The sequence below is a fragment of the Mesoplodon densirostris genome, chromosome 4 (assembly GCF_025265405.1).
Source record: "Mesoplodon densirostris isolate mMesDen1 chromosome 4, mMesDen1 primary haplotype, whole genome shotgun sequence".
NCBI classification, from domain to species: domain Eukaryota; kingdom Metazoa; phylum Chordata; class Mammalia; order Artiodactyla; family Ziphiidae; genus Mesoplodon; species Mesoplodon densirostris.
Window position 1 is genome coordinate 184602615 of NC_082664.1, and position 19311 is coordinate 184621925.

The 19311-nt window shown below is 38.9% G+C and overlaps 1 protein-coding gene across 1 annotated transcript in view; it reads right to left on the bottom strand.

The window, feature by feature from the left end:
- Positions 1–16016, bottom strand: part of RAB18 (RAB18, member RAS oncogene family) — a 32686-nt gene extending 16670 nt beyond the window's left edge. The window contains exons 1-2 of the mRNA XM_060097856.1: positions 15775–16016; positions 11458–11513 (exon numbers count right to left, since the gene is read on the bottom strand). Coding sequence (XP_059953839.1) covers positions 11458–11513; positions 15775–15842 — 124 coding nt within the window. The 5' untranslated portion in view covers positions 15843–16016. The remainder of the gene's footprint in view (positions 1–11457; positions 11514–15774) is intronic.
- Positions 16017–19311: the final 3295 nt, after the last annotated feature.

Sequence of the window (19311 nt, forward strand, 5' to 3'; positions counted from 1 at the left end):
AACAAACTCTTGCAGGAAACTGAAGAGGAATGAATACTTCCTTAGTCAGTCTATGAGTTCTACAGTACCATGATACCAAAACCAGACAAAGACACTATAATTAAAGAAAACTACAGATTAATATCCTGCATGAACATAGATGAAAATCCTAAATAAAATTTTACCATTAGTCATCCAAATAGGTGTAAAAGAACAGTACAGCACAACCAAGTGACGTTATTTCAGAAATGAAAGGTTGATGTAACACGGGGGAAAAAAATCAATGTGGATTTTACTATTTTAAACCAAAAAAGAAACTTCATATGAACATCTCAACAAATGTGGAAAAGGAATTTAACAAAATCCAACACGCATTCCTAATGAAACCTCTCAGCAAACCAGAAATAGAAGGAAACTTCCTCAACCTGATAAACTGCATCTATGAAAAGATACAACTAACAGCACACTCAGTGGTAGAGACTGAATGTTTTCCCCTTAATATCGGGAACAAAAGAAGGATATCAGCTCTCATCACAACACTGCACTGGAGATCTTCAGCCAAGGCAATAAAACAAGAAATAAAAGGCATCCAGATTGGAAAGGAAGAATGTAGAAACCCAATGGAATCTATGGGATTAAAAAAGCACCTAGAACGAATAAGCAAGTTTAGCAAGGTTGGAGGGCACTGAATAAACATTTAAAAAATCAACAGTATTTCTATATAATAGTAATGAAAAGAAACAATATTTTTTAAAAATTTACTACCATCGTACATTAAAACCTATAAAATACTTAGGGCTAAATCTCACAAAAGATGTGAAAGGTATGTATGTAACCACTCTGAGGCATTTTACCTGCACCTAAAGGTCTCAGGTGTTTTTGCTGCAGCACCTACAGTGCTGTGACCTGCATGGGCAATGGGAGTGGAAGGGAGGACACAGGAGACCCAAGAAGCCAGGAAATAGCGTCAGGCCTGGGCCTCTGGGGTGGGAGCGCTGAGTCCAGGATGCTGGACCACCAGAGAATTCCTCTGCCCAGGGAATATTAATCGGTGTGTACTCTCCCGGAGATGTCCAGCTCGACCCCAAGACCCAGCTCCGCCCAACTGCCTACAGGCTCCAGTGCTGGAACACCTCAGACCAAACAACTACAAAGACAGGAACACAGCCCCACTCATCAGCAGACGGCTGTCTAAAGTCATACTGAGCCCACAGCCACCTCTAAACACACCCTCTTGACATGGCCCTGCCCGCCAGAGGGACAAGACCCAGCTTCACCCACCAGTGGACAGGCACCAGTCCCTCTCACCAGGAAGCCTGCACAAGCCCCATGACCAGCCTCACCCATCAGGGGCAGACACCAAAAGCAAGCAGAGCTACATCCTGAAGCTTGCAGAAAGGAGACCACAAACACAGAAAGTCAGACAAAATGAGGTGGCAGAGAAATATGTTTCAAAGGAACAATATAAAAACCCAAAGGACTATTAAATGAAGTGGAGATAGGCAATCTACCTGAAGAAGAATTTAGAGTAACAATAATAAAGATGATCCAAGATCACAGAAAAAGAATGGAGGCACAGACCAAGAAGATGTAAGAAATGTTTAACAAAGAGCTAGAAGATTTAAAGAACAAACAGAGATGAACCATACAATAACTGAAATGAAAAATACATTAGAAGGAATCCATAGCAGAAGAAATGAGGCAGAAGAACAACAAGAGAACTGGAAGATAAAGTAGTGGAAATCACTGCTGTGGCACATAAAAAAGAAAAAAGAATGAAAAGAAATGAGGACAGTCTTAGAGACCTCTGGGACAACATTAAACCCACCAACATTTGCATTATAGGGGTCCCAGAAGGAGAAGAGAGAGAAAGGGCCTGAGAAAATATTTATAGAGATTATAGCTGAAAATTTCCCTAACATGAGAAAGGAAACACTCAAGTCCAGGAAGCACAGAGGGTCCCATACAAGATAAACCCAAGGAGGAACTTGCTGAGACACATATTAATCAAACTCACAAAAATTAAACAGAAAGAAAAAATATTAAAGGCAACAAGGGAAAAGCAAGAATTAATATATAAAAGAATCCCCATAAGTTTATCAGCTGATTTTTCAGCAGAAACTGCAGGCCAGAAGGGAGTGGCATGATATACTTAAAGTGATGAAAGGGAAAAAACCTACAACCAAGAATACTCTACTGAGCAAGGCTCTTGTTCAGATTTGATGGAGAAATCAAAAGCTTTACAGACAAGCAAAGGGTCAGAGAATTCAGCACCACCAAACCAGCTTTACAAAAAATTCTAAAGGAACTTCTCTAGGCAGAAAAGAAAAGGCTAGAAACAAGAAAATTATGAATGGGAAAGCTCACCAGTATGGAGGTTCCTTAAAAAACTAAAAATAGAACTACCACATGATCCAGCAATCCCACTCCTGGGCATATATCTGGAGAAAACCATAATTTGAAAAGATACATGCACCCCAATGTTCACTTCACTATTTACAATAGCCAAGACATGGAAGCAACCTAAATGTCCATCAACAGAAGAACAGATAAAGAAGATGTGGTAGATACATACAATGGAATATTACTTGGCCATAAAAAGAACGAAATAATGCCATCTGCAGCAACACGGATGGACCTAGAGATTATCATACTAAGTGAAGTAAGTCAGACAGAGAAAGACGAATATCATATCACTCATTAGTGAAATCTCATTTTTAAAAAATGATACAAATGAATTTATTTACAAAACAGAAACAGACTTACAAATTTTGAAAACGAACTTATGGTTACCAGTGGGGAAACATGGAGTGGGGAAGGATGAATTAGGAGCTTGGAGTTAACATATTCACACTACTATATATAAAATAGATAACCAACAAGGACCTACTGTACAGCACAGGGAACTCTACTCAGTATTCTGTAATAACCTACATGGGAAAAGAATCTGAAAAAGAATGAATATAAGTATATGTATAACTGAATCACTATGCTATATACCTGAAACTAACACAACATTGTAAATCATATATACTCCAATAAAAATTTTTTTAAAAAAGAACATTCGGGCTTCCCTGGTGGTGCAGTGGTTGAGAGTCCGCCTGCCGATGCAGGGGACACGGTTTCGTGCCCTGGTCTGGGAAGATCCCACATGCTGCAGACCGGCTAGGCCCGTGAGCCATGGCTGCTGAGCCTGCGCATCCGGAGCCTGTGCTCTGCAACGGGAGAGGCCACAACGGTGAGAGGCCCGCGTACCGCAAAAAAAAAATAAAAATTAAAAAAATTAAAATTAAAAAGAACATTATAAGTGAAAATTTAAAAAAAAAATGAGTCATACACCTAGTGTAAAATACAAAACTATAAAACTTCTAGAGGAAAATGCGGGAGAAAATCATCGCAATCATCTTTTGAGCCCAAGATATAACACTGAAATCATCATCCATAAAAGAAAAAAATTGGTAAGTTGGATTTCATCACAATAAACAACTTCTGCTTTTAGAAGTAAACTGTTAAGAGAATGGCACGAGGAGCCACAGACTAAGAAAAACACATTTACAAAGCATATTTCATCTAATAATGGACTTACATGCAGAATATATAAAGAACTCAAAGCTCAACAATAAGAAAAAACCCAATTAAAAACTGAACAAGACTTGGGACACTTCACACACACACAAAATATATATACATATGGATAGCAAATAAGAACTTTAAAAGATGCTCAACATCATAAGTCATTAGAGAATGCAAAGTAAATCACAATGAGATTACCAATACACACCTATTAGAATGATTACGATTTAAAAGACTGACCATACTAAGTATAATGGATGGGGCTACAGAAGAACAGGAAGTTTCATATACTGCTAGCGGGAATGTAAAATGACACAACCACTTTATTAAAAAATGGACAGACTGTTTTCCAAAGTTAAACATGCATTTACCATATGATCCAGCAATTCCATTATTGGGTAATTACTCTAGAGAAATAAAAATTAATTTTCATGTAAAATCCTGTACTTGAATGTTTTTTAACAGGTCTATTTATTATCATCAAAAACTGGAAACAACCCAAATGTCCTACAATGGGTAGATGACTTAACCAACTCTGAAATGGAATACAACCCACCAATAAAAAGGAACAAACTACTGACACGCAAAAACTCAGAGACAGCTCAAAGGCGTCATGCTAAGTGAAAAAACTCAGGCTGGAAAGGTTACACACTCTATTCCATCTATATGACATTCTCAAAAACACAAAACTATAGTGATAAAGACCTAGCAGTGGCTGCCAGGGAATAGAGACAGGGAAAAAGTGTGCCTGAAAAAAGATGGCACTAGGGGAACTCTTGGATGATGGAACTGTTTGGTATCCTGACTGTGGTAGCGATTACATAACCATATATATTTGTTATAACACATGTTAAATTCAAAGAACTCTATACCCCCAAAGAAGCCAATTTTACTCTATCATAATTTAAAAAATATTGCTATCTACTTGGAACATAATAGATCAAAAATACTTTCTGAAAAAATAAATTATCAGAGAACATGTACTGTAAAATTTCTGCTTCTTTCCAATTTATTTTGCTGCCGAAGTAAAGATTGATTTTGTAAAACTGTTCCATGGGCTTTTAATATAATTAGTTCTTCATTCAAAATATTTCTTGACTGTGTTATTCTGTTTCCCATGACCTTATTTGTGTCTTTTGGACAAATCTCCTAATATAAATGTATTTTCATCAAATTCTTCTCTTGTGTTTTAAACAGATTTTGCTTTTATATATCATTTCTGTGTTTGATGCCTACTTGTTTATGACTATGATAGCTGTTTTGTTAATTAATTTGGCTTTTCATCATTACATAATATCCTATTTTATTTTGTCAAGTGCATTAGCCCTGAATTCTACCTTAAATCATGTTATATTACCACCTCTGCTTCTATACTGGTGCATCCTTTATTTCAACCTTTCCATATTTCTTTTAAGTACTTTTCAACTCCAATCTGGCAATCTGAATTATTAGGAGAATTGGACCCATTTACATTTAATTAACTGATAAATCTAATTTTGCTGCTTCCCTCTTATGTTTAGCATTTCTGACATTCTGTTCAAATCTGTGTTTGATCTTTTTCATTGCTGAGTTGTATTTCTGTGCTGTAATTAAAAGAATACCAAGTCAGGAGGCTGGATTTAGTCTCAGCCCTCTTACTAAGGTCTTGATAGCCAAGAGCTTATTAATTAATCTCTTTAAGTCAATTTCCCCCTTCTCATGAAAGATATACAAATTCCTGGTTTATCTGCTATGTCGTTATTTGGGGGGAGGGGCTAGAGGATAACAGGAGAGGGGGCATCAAGACAGATACCATCAAAGCTTTAAGGGTCCAAGGAGAACAAGATAGGAGGACCTGGATCCCAAAGTCTCAGTTGACCAACAACCTAAAAAGTATCAACAGTGACCTGTGCTACGTGCTCTGCTCCCCCAGAGGACAGAGCTGAGAAGCAGTGAGCCTGGAGGCAAGAGAAGAAGGGGAACAAGGGTACAAAGGTCCGAGCCTGGGAAATGAAGAGACACTGGGGCTTTCCGTGGAGACTGCTTAGAGGGAAAAATGGTTAGGATGCCTGATGGTCTTACGGTGGCTAGCAGTAGCAAGATAAGAACATCTGGAGGGGAAAGAAGGGTGTGGAGGAAGGTCTTGTCAGAAGTAGGCTAAATTCTGAGGCTAACCTGACTCTTGCTGATGGACATGAGGCTGGCAGAAGGGTGGGTGGCTTTACTCCAAATGGAAGTCATTATCCAATAAATAAGAAATAAAATGACCAAAAAAAGCCTGGAAATTAGGAAACATATTCCTAAATCAAAGATTTCAAATAGTCAAAGAGGAAAGCAAAACAAAATTTAAACTATGCAGAGAGCAATGAAAAACAAACAGCCTATCACAACCTATGGGACACAGTAAAACTTGTTCTTAGAGGACATCTTTATTAAAGAATAAAGATTAAAAAGAAGGGAACTTAATACTCATCTTAAGAAACTAACAAAATAAACCAAAATAAAAGTAGGAAGGAGAAAGAGGGGAAAAATAAGGCAATTCCTCAAACAATAAAATAGATACATTCCGTAAGGAAAAGACAGACCAAAAAAATGTACGTTTAGAAATGAGGGAACATAAACACAGATAATGAAGAGTTTAAACGAATACTACAGGGACTTTCCTGGTGGTCCAGTGCTCCCACTGCAGGGGGAACGGGTTCCACTCCTGGTCGGGAACCAAGAACTAAGATCCTGTGTGCTGGCCAAAAAACAAAAAAAGATACTACATGCAACTAACTTAACAAGTGAGTTGGGATTTTTCTTCCTAGCTGCACTCCTAAGACTGTCCTAAGAAACAGAGAACCTGAAGAGGTTGTAACAGTAAGGAAGAAGCAGGATCAGACTGACTCAGATGAAATATAACCTTCACAGAACAGATAATTCCAGTAATATTTACGCAAGTAAGGACAATTTAAAAAGACAGAAAGCTCCTTCATTGTATACACTAATACAACTTTAATACCAAATTCTGATTTTTTAAAAATACAAAAAAGGAGACCATCTTACATATAAAAATAGATGTAAAAATTCTAAATTAGTCAACAGAATCCAGAAATACATCAAACAAAATGAGTGAAGGCTTATCTAGGAAAGCAAGGACATTTCAGTATAAAAAGGTCTATCTACCATTAGTCAGTGCTGAAAAGGCATATGAAAAACATTACAACCTTTCCTAATAAAGCCTGTAAGTAGAATGGAAGAAAGAAACAATCTATATATGATCAAGACCATTTGTCATTATTCTAAATAAAGAAATGTCAGAGCCAGTTTTATTACTTTAACATGTTTAATTGAATGAAATTATATGAAATAGAATAGTTCTATTTTACTTTCTGAATTATCTCATATTCCCAAGTATTTTAACAAGTTTATGTTGTGGCATTAAACAAGATGTATAGACTACTTTGCATTTTAATTAAATTATCTTTCTGTTAAGTAAGCCCAAACTATAAAGTAACTTGTGGATGAAATAGATCTGACACCTGCCCTTAGAAGCCAAACAGTCATGGGTATTTCTAAAAACTTACCAAGGGAGTGATAAGAATCACTGATCTAAAGTCAACCAACAACAAGCAAAATTTGTCTAACTTTAGTTGAAATGTATCAACCCTCAAAAAACACTTTCACATATTGTAAACAATTATAAGTCTTAGAGATTAAGAAATAGTTTGTGAGCCTGTCCTAAGTAGAGAGCCAGTTTTAAATTTTCTAATTTTTTTATTTGAAAATTTTTACTTAAAGTGCTCTTTTTGTATTCAAAGGTTACCTAAAATAGGGTAAATTAAAAAAACAAAAAGCATGAAGCAAATTTTGCCTATTTAATCATACTATATAAAGTTAATGTAACTACTTTCTATATCCATGCTTAAATTTCAACCAGTTGTATCTATGCAGTTGATTAAATACCTCAGGTAAAGACCTGATTAGGCACCATCTTATGGCCTGACCATAGCAAAAAAGAGAAATCTAATGCTTATTATTTTCCCCCCAAACATTCCCATGTAACAAACAAAAACCTGGTCAAAGTATTCTTACAATTTTGTCTATGTGGTTTATTTTTATGTCAGAAACGTTACCTCGGATTATATATCATTAAATATTGGTTGTGCTTCATTGTTTCTTCTTTTAAGACTCAAACATACTATGTAAAATCTCCTTTTCTGATTTCCATATCTATCATTTTCTCACTCTAATTTGTTTTAATATTCTTATTCATTTTGGTAAATTCTACCCACTTTTCCATTCCTAGCTTCTAGGTTCTTTATTGTGTTTCCGTTTCTACTGTCCCTTGTGATCCTTCCAATCTCACCTTCATTTCAGTGATGGTTTTATCTTTTCTTTCTTTCCACTCAATCAGCTCACACTGTATTTTCTCATGTAGTCGCACTATCTCTTCCCCGACCTCTTATATCACTGTTTTGTGCTCTCACTGATAAATATTTCCATTAAGGCTTTTAAATTCATGGCAAAATGTTTGGTCATTATTTTCATCTTCTTTACGGCAATATTTTTTTCTGGTGAGGATTCTTCAACTGTCCTTTGTTTTTCCATTCCTTTCTTCCTTTTCGATTCTTGAATGGTGGTAGTGGCCTTGAGCTGGATTCTTTTTTACTAAGTCATAGTTGAAAGTGGTGAGGTTTTCCTGGACAAGCTATTTGCAGGAGGTTCATGCAGAAAGCCACAGTGGATCAGTTCTGCACTGGCAAAATTTTGTCTTGATTCAGGGTTTTACATGAGAATCAGTTAGTTTTTTATCTCTCAACATTCAGAGGAGATAGGCAACCTTGAGGTTTTTCAAAGGCATCTATCTCCTCCCCTACTTCTACAGAGACAGACAAAATGCAAAAATGGCTGGTTTGTATGACTCCTTGTTTGGCTTCACCTTCCCAACTTCTTAAAACCAAACCAGATGCAGGGCAACTCCTGCCATTAGCTTAAGAAGCCATTTTGCTTTTACAAACAAGGGATATAGGTTTTGCACCTCACAGTGGGCCTCTCAACCTCATGAAGCACCTCTTGCTGGCTCCGAGCTCTGCAGCCCTGGCATCGCCTACTTTCTCCTGCAGGCGGCCTGTCTGGTCCCCACTGCTCTTGGCAGCCATCCCACCTATTTCGTGGCTTGGTGTTTTAGCTGCCTTCTAGTATAGTGGACTACGAGGTGGGGTTTTAGTTTCTCCCTCTCTTTGTTATTAGTCAATTGCCAGAAAGCAAAAGATGAAAATGCCAACTCTACAGTACCACCTTCAAACCCGAAATCCAACAATTACCTTAATAGAGTATTTTATACAAGACAGAAACTTGAGTGTCTCACTGTATTACTGTAAGATAAAGGTGTGCTTTCCTTACTATTATACTGTGAGGTAAATACTAATTTTCGTATGGCCATTAACAACTGGGCTAATTATTTTTATTTCAAAAACTCATGTATATTGGTTATAACCTAGGGCAGAAAATTATCTGATGCCGAAATGTAAAAGATACTTTTCAAGACCCAAGGCCCATTGGGGGAACAAATTATGTATATTCTCATCAGTATGCTACAATCTTAGTATTTGCTTTTAAAGCAAAGCCTTTTTAGTAATAAAGACAACGAATGATCTGTCAGTCTGCAAGTCCCCAGTTACATTTGGGTTTGAAATGAAGACGGATAGTTTATAGTATATATAAGATCACTCCCTTAGGAAAATTTTAACTCTAGGCAAGTTTATTTTCCTGCCAGTTATTATTCTTCTACTCCTCGCTTATCCAATACCAGGTATGTTCTGAACAAAATCAAGTTTTATTAATAACTGATTTTTTAAAGGAGCAAATAATATACCAAAACCAAATTAAATAGATTTTGAATTACTAGTGTTTTAAATGATTACCTTTTACACGCATAACAGTAAATCTGTCAATGTTAACATGTCATCCAAAAGCTAAGTAATGCCTGATATAATTTATTAAACATTTAGAGGTACCGTGAGCTCATACTGATAGAAAGAAACAAAGAAGAACTCTTCTTTACAGAATTCTAAATAAGAAATGTAAATGGAAGGACGGAATTTGAAAAACCACAGCTGGACAACCACTATAGCTGGAATGACAGGATGACAGTTTACAGTGGAGAGACTTGGTGTACATCATCTTAAGGAACCAAGTCCCATCACCAGTAATGGCACAAATATACACTGTGCTCTGACAAGCACTTCTGAGGAATTCCTGACCAAAATGCATAACCTGAATCTAACCATGAGGACACACGGACAAATGCAATTGAAGGATATTCTATAATAACTGGCCTGTATGTGCTCTTCAAAAATGGCAAGGCCAGGAAAGACATAGAAAGAGTGAAGAACTGTTCAGATTAAAAGAGACTAAGGAAAAATGACAACAAAATTCAGTATGTGATGCTGGACTGGATTCTGGACCAGAAACAATTCTTTTTCTTTGGTATACAAGACATTAGTGGGACAACTGATGAAATCTGTCTGTATACAGGAGAACTGTATCCATGTTCATCTAGAAAATACACATTAAAGTACTTAGAGGTTAAAGACACTGAAGACACTGTCTGCAATTTTCTCTCAAACAATTCGAGAAAAGCAAGAATACTGTGTATGTGTATGTAGACAGCAAATGATAAAGCATATGTGATAAATGTTAACATTTGGGGAATTTGATTAAGATATACAGGAATTCTTTGAACTATATTTACAACTTTTCTCTAAGTATGAAATTATTTAACAATAAAAAGGAAAAAAAATCAACCCAGTTAATAGAAACTCTTTATTTTGCCTAATAATAATACAAGGGTCATCTTTACTACATTCTACTCATCAGATCATGAAATTTTAGAGCTGGAAGAAAAATGTATTCTCTCACCAAAATGCCTCAATGTACAGAAGACAAGGAAGTGAATGACTTGCTCAAGAAGACAACATTCAAGGCAGAGCCAAGACTATTATCCTGCTCTGACTCAGCTCCTTCTACTGCTGCTGCAAGCTGCCTCTTGTTCCTTTACATTGTCACCTACTCCCTAAACATGTGACACCAGAATATTTAGCTCTGTCTTCTCATATATCCTAATAAGCTGGCATGGCAAACCACTTTCAGGCAATCTAAATTTCATTTTTAAAAGGCATTTATGTATTACTGCTTCTAACTGTCTTTAATAACTAGTATCAATAAATATGCTGCCAGATGGGCTTCCCTGGTGGCACAGTGGTTGAGAGTCCACCTGCCGATGCAGGGGACGCGGGTTCGTGCCCCAGTCCGGGAAGATCCCACATGCCGCAGAGCAGCTGGGCCCGTGAGCCATGGCCGCTGAGCCTGCGCGTCTGGAGCCTGTGCTCCGCAACGGGAGAGGCCACAACAGTGAGAGGCCCGTGTACCGCAAAAAAAAATTTTTTAAATAAATAAATAAATAAATATGCTGCCAGAATACATGCCAGATACTGTACTGAGTGCTAAAAATACAAAATTAACACACTCTACTGCTGGGTGATACTGCTAGGTCCCTTATGACAGAGACCAAGTCTGCATTATTGAACATTATAACCCACCTCTTAGGACAGTGCCTGGCATGCAATAAACATTCAAATGACTGTATACTGCTAAATAACAGACAACCCATAGCACAGGAATGTGTATACAGATAATCGTAATATCCGCAGTGTTAACAAAGTACCATGAGACAACAGAAAAGGACTTTTTTTGCTTGGTGAGATCTACAAAGGCTCCAGAAATTTAATGACTACCGAAGTTAAGACTTGAAAGACAAATAAGATTTTGACACACATGGAAGCAATGGGGTGGTGAGAGGATGGGTGGGGGAGTTAGATGAAACAGCCTGAAGCAAGAAAATATTTGGCATTTCTACGAAATTTTTAAACATAGGCTTACCTATTGTTGCTGCAAGTTCTGGATCAAAAGTATCATCTGTGAACCTCAAGAGCAGGCTAAAAGAGATGTTAAAAAGACAGATTAGTAATTTGGCTTTTCTTTCTAATCACTTGATAAATCTTCCTGATTGTTTTATTTTGTCACTAGTTAGATGCAGATAAGAATAGCTGATGTAGTCCACTCCCAGAAATACAGCCTCAGTGCAGGTATATACAGAGGAATTAAATTACTGGAACAGCAATTAAAGAGTCCCAAAAGCAAAGTAGTTTTTACTAGAAAATATGTTCCCCATGCTCCCCTGCTCAATTCGCCACGTGTGAAAACGACTGTGTTTTTTGCTTTTTTATAACTGTATTGGTATGTCCTTCTGAGAAAATGGTATTAGCAAACATGTGACACTTTAACTGACATGGACAAAAAGGGGAAAAGTAAGTCTTTTGGAATGCAACAAATTAATGTTTTTTAATCTAATGCATAATTCACTCTGAATTCAGGTAAAAACAGAAAGGTGTGAAGTCTAGCATTTTGAAACAAGTAGTAAGACTATTACCCAAGTGTAAAGAGATATAATAAAAAGTGAAGGCAGAAAGGTCACATGATGGCCAGAGCAGGTAGCCTCTGGCAAATGCTGGGTAGGGTGTATGAAGTCAAGGAGGCAACATGAAGCTACCAAAAGCTTTCACCGAAAGGAATGGCAGGAATCGCTCTTTATCTTGAAAACTTATTGCCAGCAAAAAAAATGCAAGAAAAACAACAGAAGACACCTGCCATGATTATAGTAAGCGATCATGAAGGACTAAACCTAGGAAATGGTAAAGAAACTAGAAAGGAAGGCATGAAATGAAAAGATACCCTAAGAGTACTCCAAGATTTTGTTTCCCAGCATTATTTTGTTTAACATAAGGCAGAAGTGTCAGTTATTAGAAGCTCTTCAAAAATAAAATCTAAGCTTTTGTTAAAGCCCTAGATTTATAAAATTAATCAACTGCCCCTCACATTATCTCCTAAGTAGGACGAGACCATTCTATTGACCTATTTGCATTAATAAAATCAAGACAATAGCTATCTCATGCCTGAATTGCAGGAAAAAAATGTATGAATATTTCTATAGATTATAATTATTGCTGCTAAAGATTTTTTTTTTTGTCCACAGGGTTGCAAAACGTAATGGCCTCTTGGTAGTTCCCGAACCCAGTGTCATTAATTCTATTTGAAGGATTAACTCTCCCTTTCCTGGTTTTGCTTTTTGTTGATCATAAAACCAGCACTACAAAAGCAAAGTAAAAAGAATCATATTGTAGATTTTTCTACTTAACATTGAACACTCTTGACTATAACTCATTTTACTTACCTCCAACATGAATTAGGTGACAGCACTAATAAGAATCTTAAAACACTACTCATAAGAATTTTCTTCTGTCCCCAACATTAAACTTCAAATCAATAAAAGTGAAGATTTCACTAAAAATTTCAGTTACTCACAATTTAAGAATAGAAAGGTTGTGTATCTATACTCAGTCACCAAAGAAAATATTATTACAAAAACGTAGAACCTTGTTGAGTAGTAATAATAACACCATAATAACATAAATAGTAACAATGGTATTGGCTATTATTTATTAAACATCGACAACGTGGCTTGTCATTAATGGTATTTTGTCAGGAAAGACAAGGGTGTAAAGCAACAAATTTTAATACAGCCTTCGAGTATAAGGCCGCAGATCTTAGCCAGGGGTAAACTATTAGCTTGAAATGTATTCTAAATTCCATGTGTACATTTTTCTAGGCAGGGAGTCTATTTCTCTATTAGATTTTGACAGGAACCCACAACCCGAAAATGATTAAGAGCCACTGCTCTAAAGGATGTATGTTTAAGCCTTCATACTTTCAAAGTTAAAGGAGCAAAATACTCTCCATGCAGAGCTATAGATGGAAGGAGACACCAATCCACCTGGAGAAGACCGAATCTGTAATTAATCAGTGCGATTATAACTAACACGCATTTCTCAATTTACAAATGAAATTGGTCAAAAAGGATGGGATATAAGGGGCACAGGAGGGACAGCAACTTAAATAACAGAAGGTCTCTATAATCCCTCCCAGTTTCTGAAACACCTGGCTACTTCTTCACTTCACTAGGGCTAGCCACGGAATCAAAGACTATTACACATTTAGCACTTGATAGGGCCTGAGAGATTTCTACCCAACCTCACTTTTTGAACAAAGAAATGAAGGCCTGGAGTGTCTGAGGGACAAAGGTCACACAAGTGGCAGCACCAGTTTCATCATTCTCCTCTCCTGGCTCCTCTCACACACGCTCATTACACTCCAAGTACGAAATAAACTGGAAAAATAACCCACTAGTTTGAATTAGTTAAGATATCCTTTGTTGTGCGATGATTTCTCAACAACACAAGTGATACATCACTTCCACTAACTCTAGATTTATAAAGAAATAGAAACCATTGGTTAGAACAACGCTGTATTATATCCATGACAAGTGTTTTTGTACTTACCTTAAAAAGCATAGGCTTCTAAAGTCATTTATTCTCATCTTATCCAGAAAGTGTTCAAAGTTTTTTCCATAGCATATGACATACACCAAAAATGTATATCTAGCCAGAAAAATAAGCCAACTTTCTCCTTAAATGCAATCCTTTCTTGAAAGAGGTAAAGGTGTTAAAATTTTGCAGTGAGTAGTTGATAATTCACCACTAACTATTGAGAAAAAGTCTGGAGCATATTAGATCCAAATAAATTTGTTTGAGGGGAGGGAACCAAGGGAACCAGTAAATCCACTTAACAGATTTTACTCTAGGGGAAGAACTTCAATTATGTGAACACTGCACTGCAATTAGCTTTCAAGTAATCACCCATCTAACACATTTAGAAAAGGTGCCAATCAACCATGTTTGGGGCTGAACCACATGAAATGACATTCAACCATTCCTAACTTCAAAATCAGCAATTTCATATGTCTTAACCTAAATGAGGGTCACATCTCAAGAAGAAAATGGTCACAAGGCCAAGGAATTCCTATTAAGACAATGTTTATATATTACCTAGCTTTTTAACCCTCAAATACAATAGATGGTGATCATGAAAATGATTTTATTCAGCCCTTTAAGTAACACACACACACACACACACAAATCATACTATCTTTTTAGCCCATAGTGTTTCATTAATTTATTCATTCTTAGGTACAAATCCCTCACTCTAACATACAGAGTACATTAAATGAGAGAAACTATGAAAATGTACCGCCATGCTTTAAAAACACATAAAGTTTCAGAATATATTTACAGAGTAAGGTTTCAAATACTCAAGTATTTTAAAAAAGTAAGACTTCACGAAGTAATGTGAAAGATAAGTTTATCAGGAGGTATAGCTAAAATATGAAATTGCTTGCAGCTCCTGGAATTTGGATATTATTTGAAGATCAAAGCAGCGTAGAATACAAGGAGCTCATAATCATATGGCGAGGATACCTTCACCTGGAGAACTCTGTTCCAGGATGTGGATGAAATCACAGCCCTCTTGCAACACGCCCCAGGCTCCACGTCTTCCCTTATACTCAACTCTAACTACTGTCGACGTTATTTTCCCCCAAGAAAGCGTCAAGAAAGAAGAGACACATGCTAATGTGTTCTTTTACCGCTATATGATGCGGCACAATGACAAGTAACAATCACACTTGATTTTCAAAAGCGGCCCACAGCTTAAGCTCTACCGTCTTAGACTAAAGTGAATTATTTAAGCAATCAGAGGACTGAAGAGTTCTTTCACAGCTGATTCATTTTAAAAAAACGAAAGAAAAATTGCGGGGTGCACCATAATAGGCCAGGAATGCGACCTACGGCGTCGCTAAACTTCCCGTGCAGAACTTGACGTACTACGAGGCAGGCAGGCCGAAACCCCAGCTGTAGAGCTACACCTCTCAACTCGCGGGGTGCAGGCAGCCTGGCCCCGGGGCCCAGAGGCCTCGCCCTCGGCCGGACTCGGGCCCAAGCCCTCCCGCCGCGCCCTAGGCTCCTCTACAGCAAACCGCCGGCCGGGCGGCGGCCCCGGAACTGTTTTCCTCTGGGTGCGACAGGAGGCGAAGCGATCCAGGGAGCCGGGCCTGGCAGAGGCCGTGGACCGGGCGGAGGGGTGGCGGGGCCGCGGGGCCGCGCAGCGGGAAGGCCCGGAGGCCGCCCCAGCCCGGGCCGCGCCCGGCCGTCGCCGTTTACCGTTCCTGCCGCGGCCCAGGGGACAGCGGCCACCGAGGGGGAAAGGGCCCTGCCACCCTCGTCACGGCCCGCAGAGCCGCCTCACCTGGACTTGCCCACGCCACTCTCGCCGATGATGAGGATCTTCAGGGTGGTCAGCACGTCCTCGTCCATCCTGACCCTGCTCCGCTCGGCTCACAGCTGGCCGCCCCGCTCCGCCTCTCAGCCCTTCCCCAGGGGGAGCTGCCGCGCATGCGCCCCGCCCCGCCGGTGCCACCTTCCTTTCACACCGGGTGTTTAGGTTGCAGGAGCCCCGCACGCCCGGGTTCCGCCTGGAGGTAGCTCTGCGTCGGCGCAAACCCAAGTCCCAGGTGTCCTTCCGGAGAGGGCAACTCCTCCCTTGCGCAAGCGCAGAGGGAGAGTGCCGGGTGTGATTTCACCGAGTTCGCAGGCTCTTCCGCTTCTCCAGCCCTCACTTAACCGTCCTTCCTTGGTGCACGTACTCGGAAGAGGACTGAGTCAGGGGAGTATGGTGCTCTCTGATTTCAATAGCTGCTCAAACAGCTGCATTGCAGTGGCAAGAGTCTTGTGCGCGAAGGCAGATTATCTTAATTTTAGGTCCCAGCCACCGTATAACCGCTTTGCATTACCTAGACTTCTGAGCCTGTTCCCCTCAGTCGGCACAACTATACTTCTTTGAACAAGACCGGCGTCTTAGAATTGTTATGAAGATTAAATGAGTTAATTTCTGATGGCACTTTGTAAACTCAAGTGCTCTATAAAAGGTGTGATCTGGTATTATTAACTTCCTGGCTGTTTGACAAATACCCTTCACACCTCACTTCATATTCAGAGAGATGTAAACCTCAGGTAGATCAGGTGCATACAAATCTCTGGTGGTGCAACTCAAACCAACTGTTACTCATAAGAGCTACTACACCACAACTGCAGGAATTGTATGTACATGCTTTGTCTTCTTGGCAAGCTATAAATCTTAGTGAGGGCGCCAAACCTCATGTATAGTAACTAACAAAGTGCCTGGTACATGGCAGACACTAAATAAACATTAGCCTCCCATCTTATCTTCTTTTACCTGCAGCTAATGCCAGATACAATAGATATTTAATTAAAGAATACATGTTAATAAAAGTTAAAATAAATTAAGGAAATAATCTTTTTAAATACCTGGAAAAGCTCTTGTGTTAGATACCCAAATGGGTCCTTCACCTCCTTCAGGTCTTTGCTCTAATGTTGCCTTCTTAATGAAGCCTTCCCTGTACACACTACTCGAAATCTGCAAATCCTTCCAACATTCCCTATACCTCTTTTCGTTGTTTTTCTGCATGTACTTACTGCCCTCCGATATATATTTTACTACTTTGTTCACTGTCTAATCTTCCCCAAAGACAAGGGAAGCTTCATGAAGGCAAGGATTTTTTTTCTGTTTTGTTCGTTCTACCCTCTGTGTCTAGAGTAGTTCCTGACATATAATATGGGCTAAATAAATATTTGTTGAATGAATTAATTGAATGAACATTCTTCCGTTCCTAACTTTGGAAGGTGATGTCAACCAGGCAACCACAACCTCTCAAAATAGCAGTTGAAACCTCAATCAAGACTATCCAGCCTCCTTTTGGCCAAGGCATCAAGTGCTTATTAGTGAGACTCAAAATATTGTCAAGTTTTCCTGCTCTGGGGCAGTGATTCTAAAAGTGTAGTCCCCAGATCCCTAGAGATCCCCTTCAGGGATGAACACAAGGTCAAACTATGTTCATAGTTATTCAAGATGCTGTTTACTTTTTTCACTCTGGTTCTTTGATACTACAGTGGAGTTTCCCAGAGGCTATATACAGTGTGATAGCAAAACAGATTGAAGGCAGAACCAGATCTTAGAATTCAGCTATTTTCTATTAAGCCAGACATTAAAGAGATTTGCAGAAACGTAAAATAGTGCCACTTTTCCACTGATTTTTTGTTTTAAAATAATTATTTTCATAAACATTTATACCAACTAGTAATAGGTTTATTATGTTTTAAGATGGTTTAATACATATGTTTAAATTTTTCTCAGTTCTAATTTGAATAGTAAATATGAATAGTCATCAGCTCTTTCAAGTCCTCAATAATTTGTAACAGTATACAATAATTTGTACAACCAAAAAGTTTGAGAACTGTTGCATAGCACAGCTGCCAAGACGTCTCCACGTGGGTCTGTCCAGGTGCAGAAAACCAAGCTAAACATGAATCATGCTGACATCATCATCTTCTCCTCTATACTAGCTTTTCCTCCTGGTTTCCTTTTTAAGGAATGACATTAACAGCCGCTCACCTTCCTCAGCCTCACTACCCACCTCCCTTAAGCATCCTGAAATGTATCCACTTTCTTCACTTCTACCATCACTGCTAATGTCAGGTCACCACCTCAGTTTCTTGCTGGATCACCTGCCCTGTTAGCTGCCCAGCTGGCCTTCCTGCCTTCATTCTTCTCTCTCCTCGGGCTCTTCTCTACCCTGCAGCCAAAGTGGCACTGCTAAAGTGCAAACCTAGTCCAGTCATCCTACCTTCTTTATGTTGCTCACTGCCCTTCCAAGTATTTATTATTTTATCATAGGCCCTGGTTATCCCTCCAACCTCATCTCTTGCTATCTCATGCCTTGCACTCTGTGTTCTGGCCAAATTAAACTCCTTTCGTATGTTCAGTGAGCCGTGTTTTCCTGTCTCCAGGACCTTGTCATTCCTTCCGCCTGGAGTCCCCTTCTTTCCTCTGTCCCCAGTCCCATCCCTGCACATACACACGCTCTTGCTTGGGCAGCTCCTCCTCATCCTCCATGTTCCAGTTTTTGGATCTATTTCTCCAGAATGATTTCTCAGGCCCCCCCAGGTCAGCATTACATTGTGTTCTGATAGCGTCCTACGCATCTATTGTGGTATGTACTCCACAGTATTATAATTGCTTGTTCTCCTACCAGAATGTGTGCTTCTTGAAAGCAGACTTGATTAGTGTCCTGTTCACTGTTCTGTCTCCAGCATGCAGTAAAATGCCAAGCATAGAGTAGCTGCTCAAAAAATATTTGTAAATATAAAAACCTCAAATCAACTTCAGAAATTTGGAACAGTGAGGTCTTCTTATTTATTTGTTGCTTATATGAGTTGGAGTGTCTCCTGAATCTCTGTCTTGAACATTAGGGGAAGAAAAACCTCGGTAAAACTTAATGCACAGCCATTACCAGGTATTGCTAGAAAGGAAGCAAGCATTCATGCACAGGTAAGGCAAGGTAGTATTTTTTGTGCTAAATAGGTGACACAGAAAATAAATGCTCCAGAAATTCAGGCAAGAGTAATTGATCACTGAAGCTTAGGGCCACCAGAAAAGGCTTCAGGAAGGAAGCAGGACTTGAAAAGGGGTACAGTTTAGACAAGTGCAAGAAAGGGGGTACCGCTTCAGGCAGAATGAATCTAGCATAAACAAAGGCATCAGGACTCTATTTTAGATGGATAAATCTGGCTATTTACAGGAAGAATTAGGGAACAGACAGGAGTAAAGACATTGTGGACAAAGGTCACCTGCCATATCAGTAAACAAAGGATGTTGCCACCACCAAGCTGTCAGCTACTGCAGCCGCCCCCAGAGGTGTACCCTGAG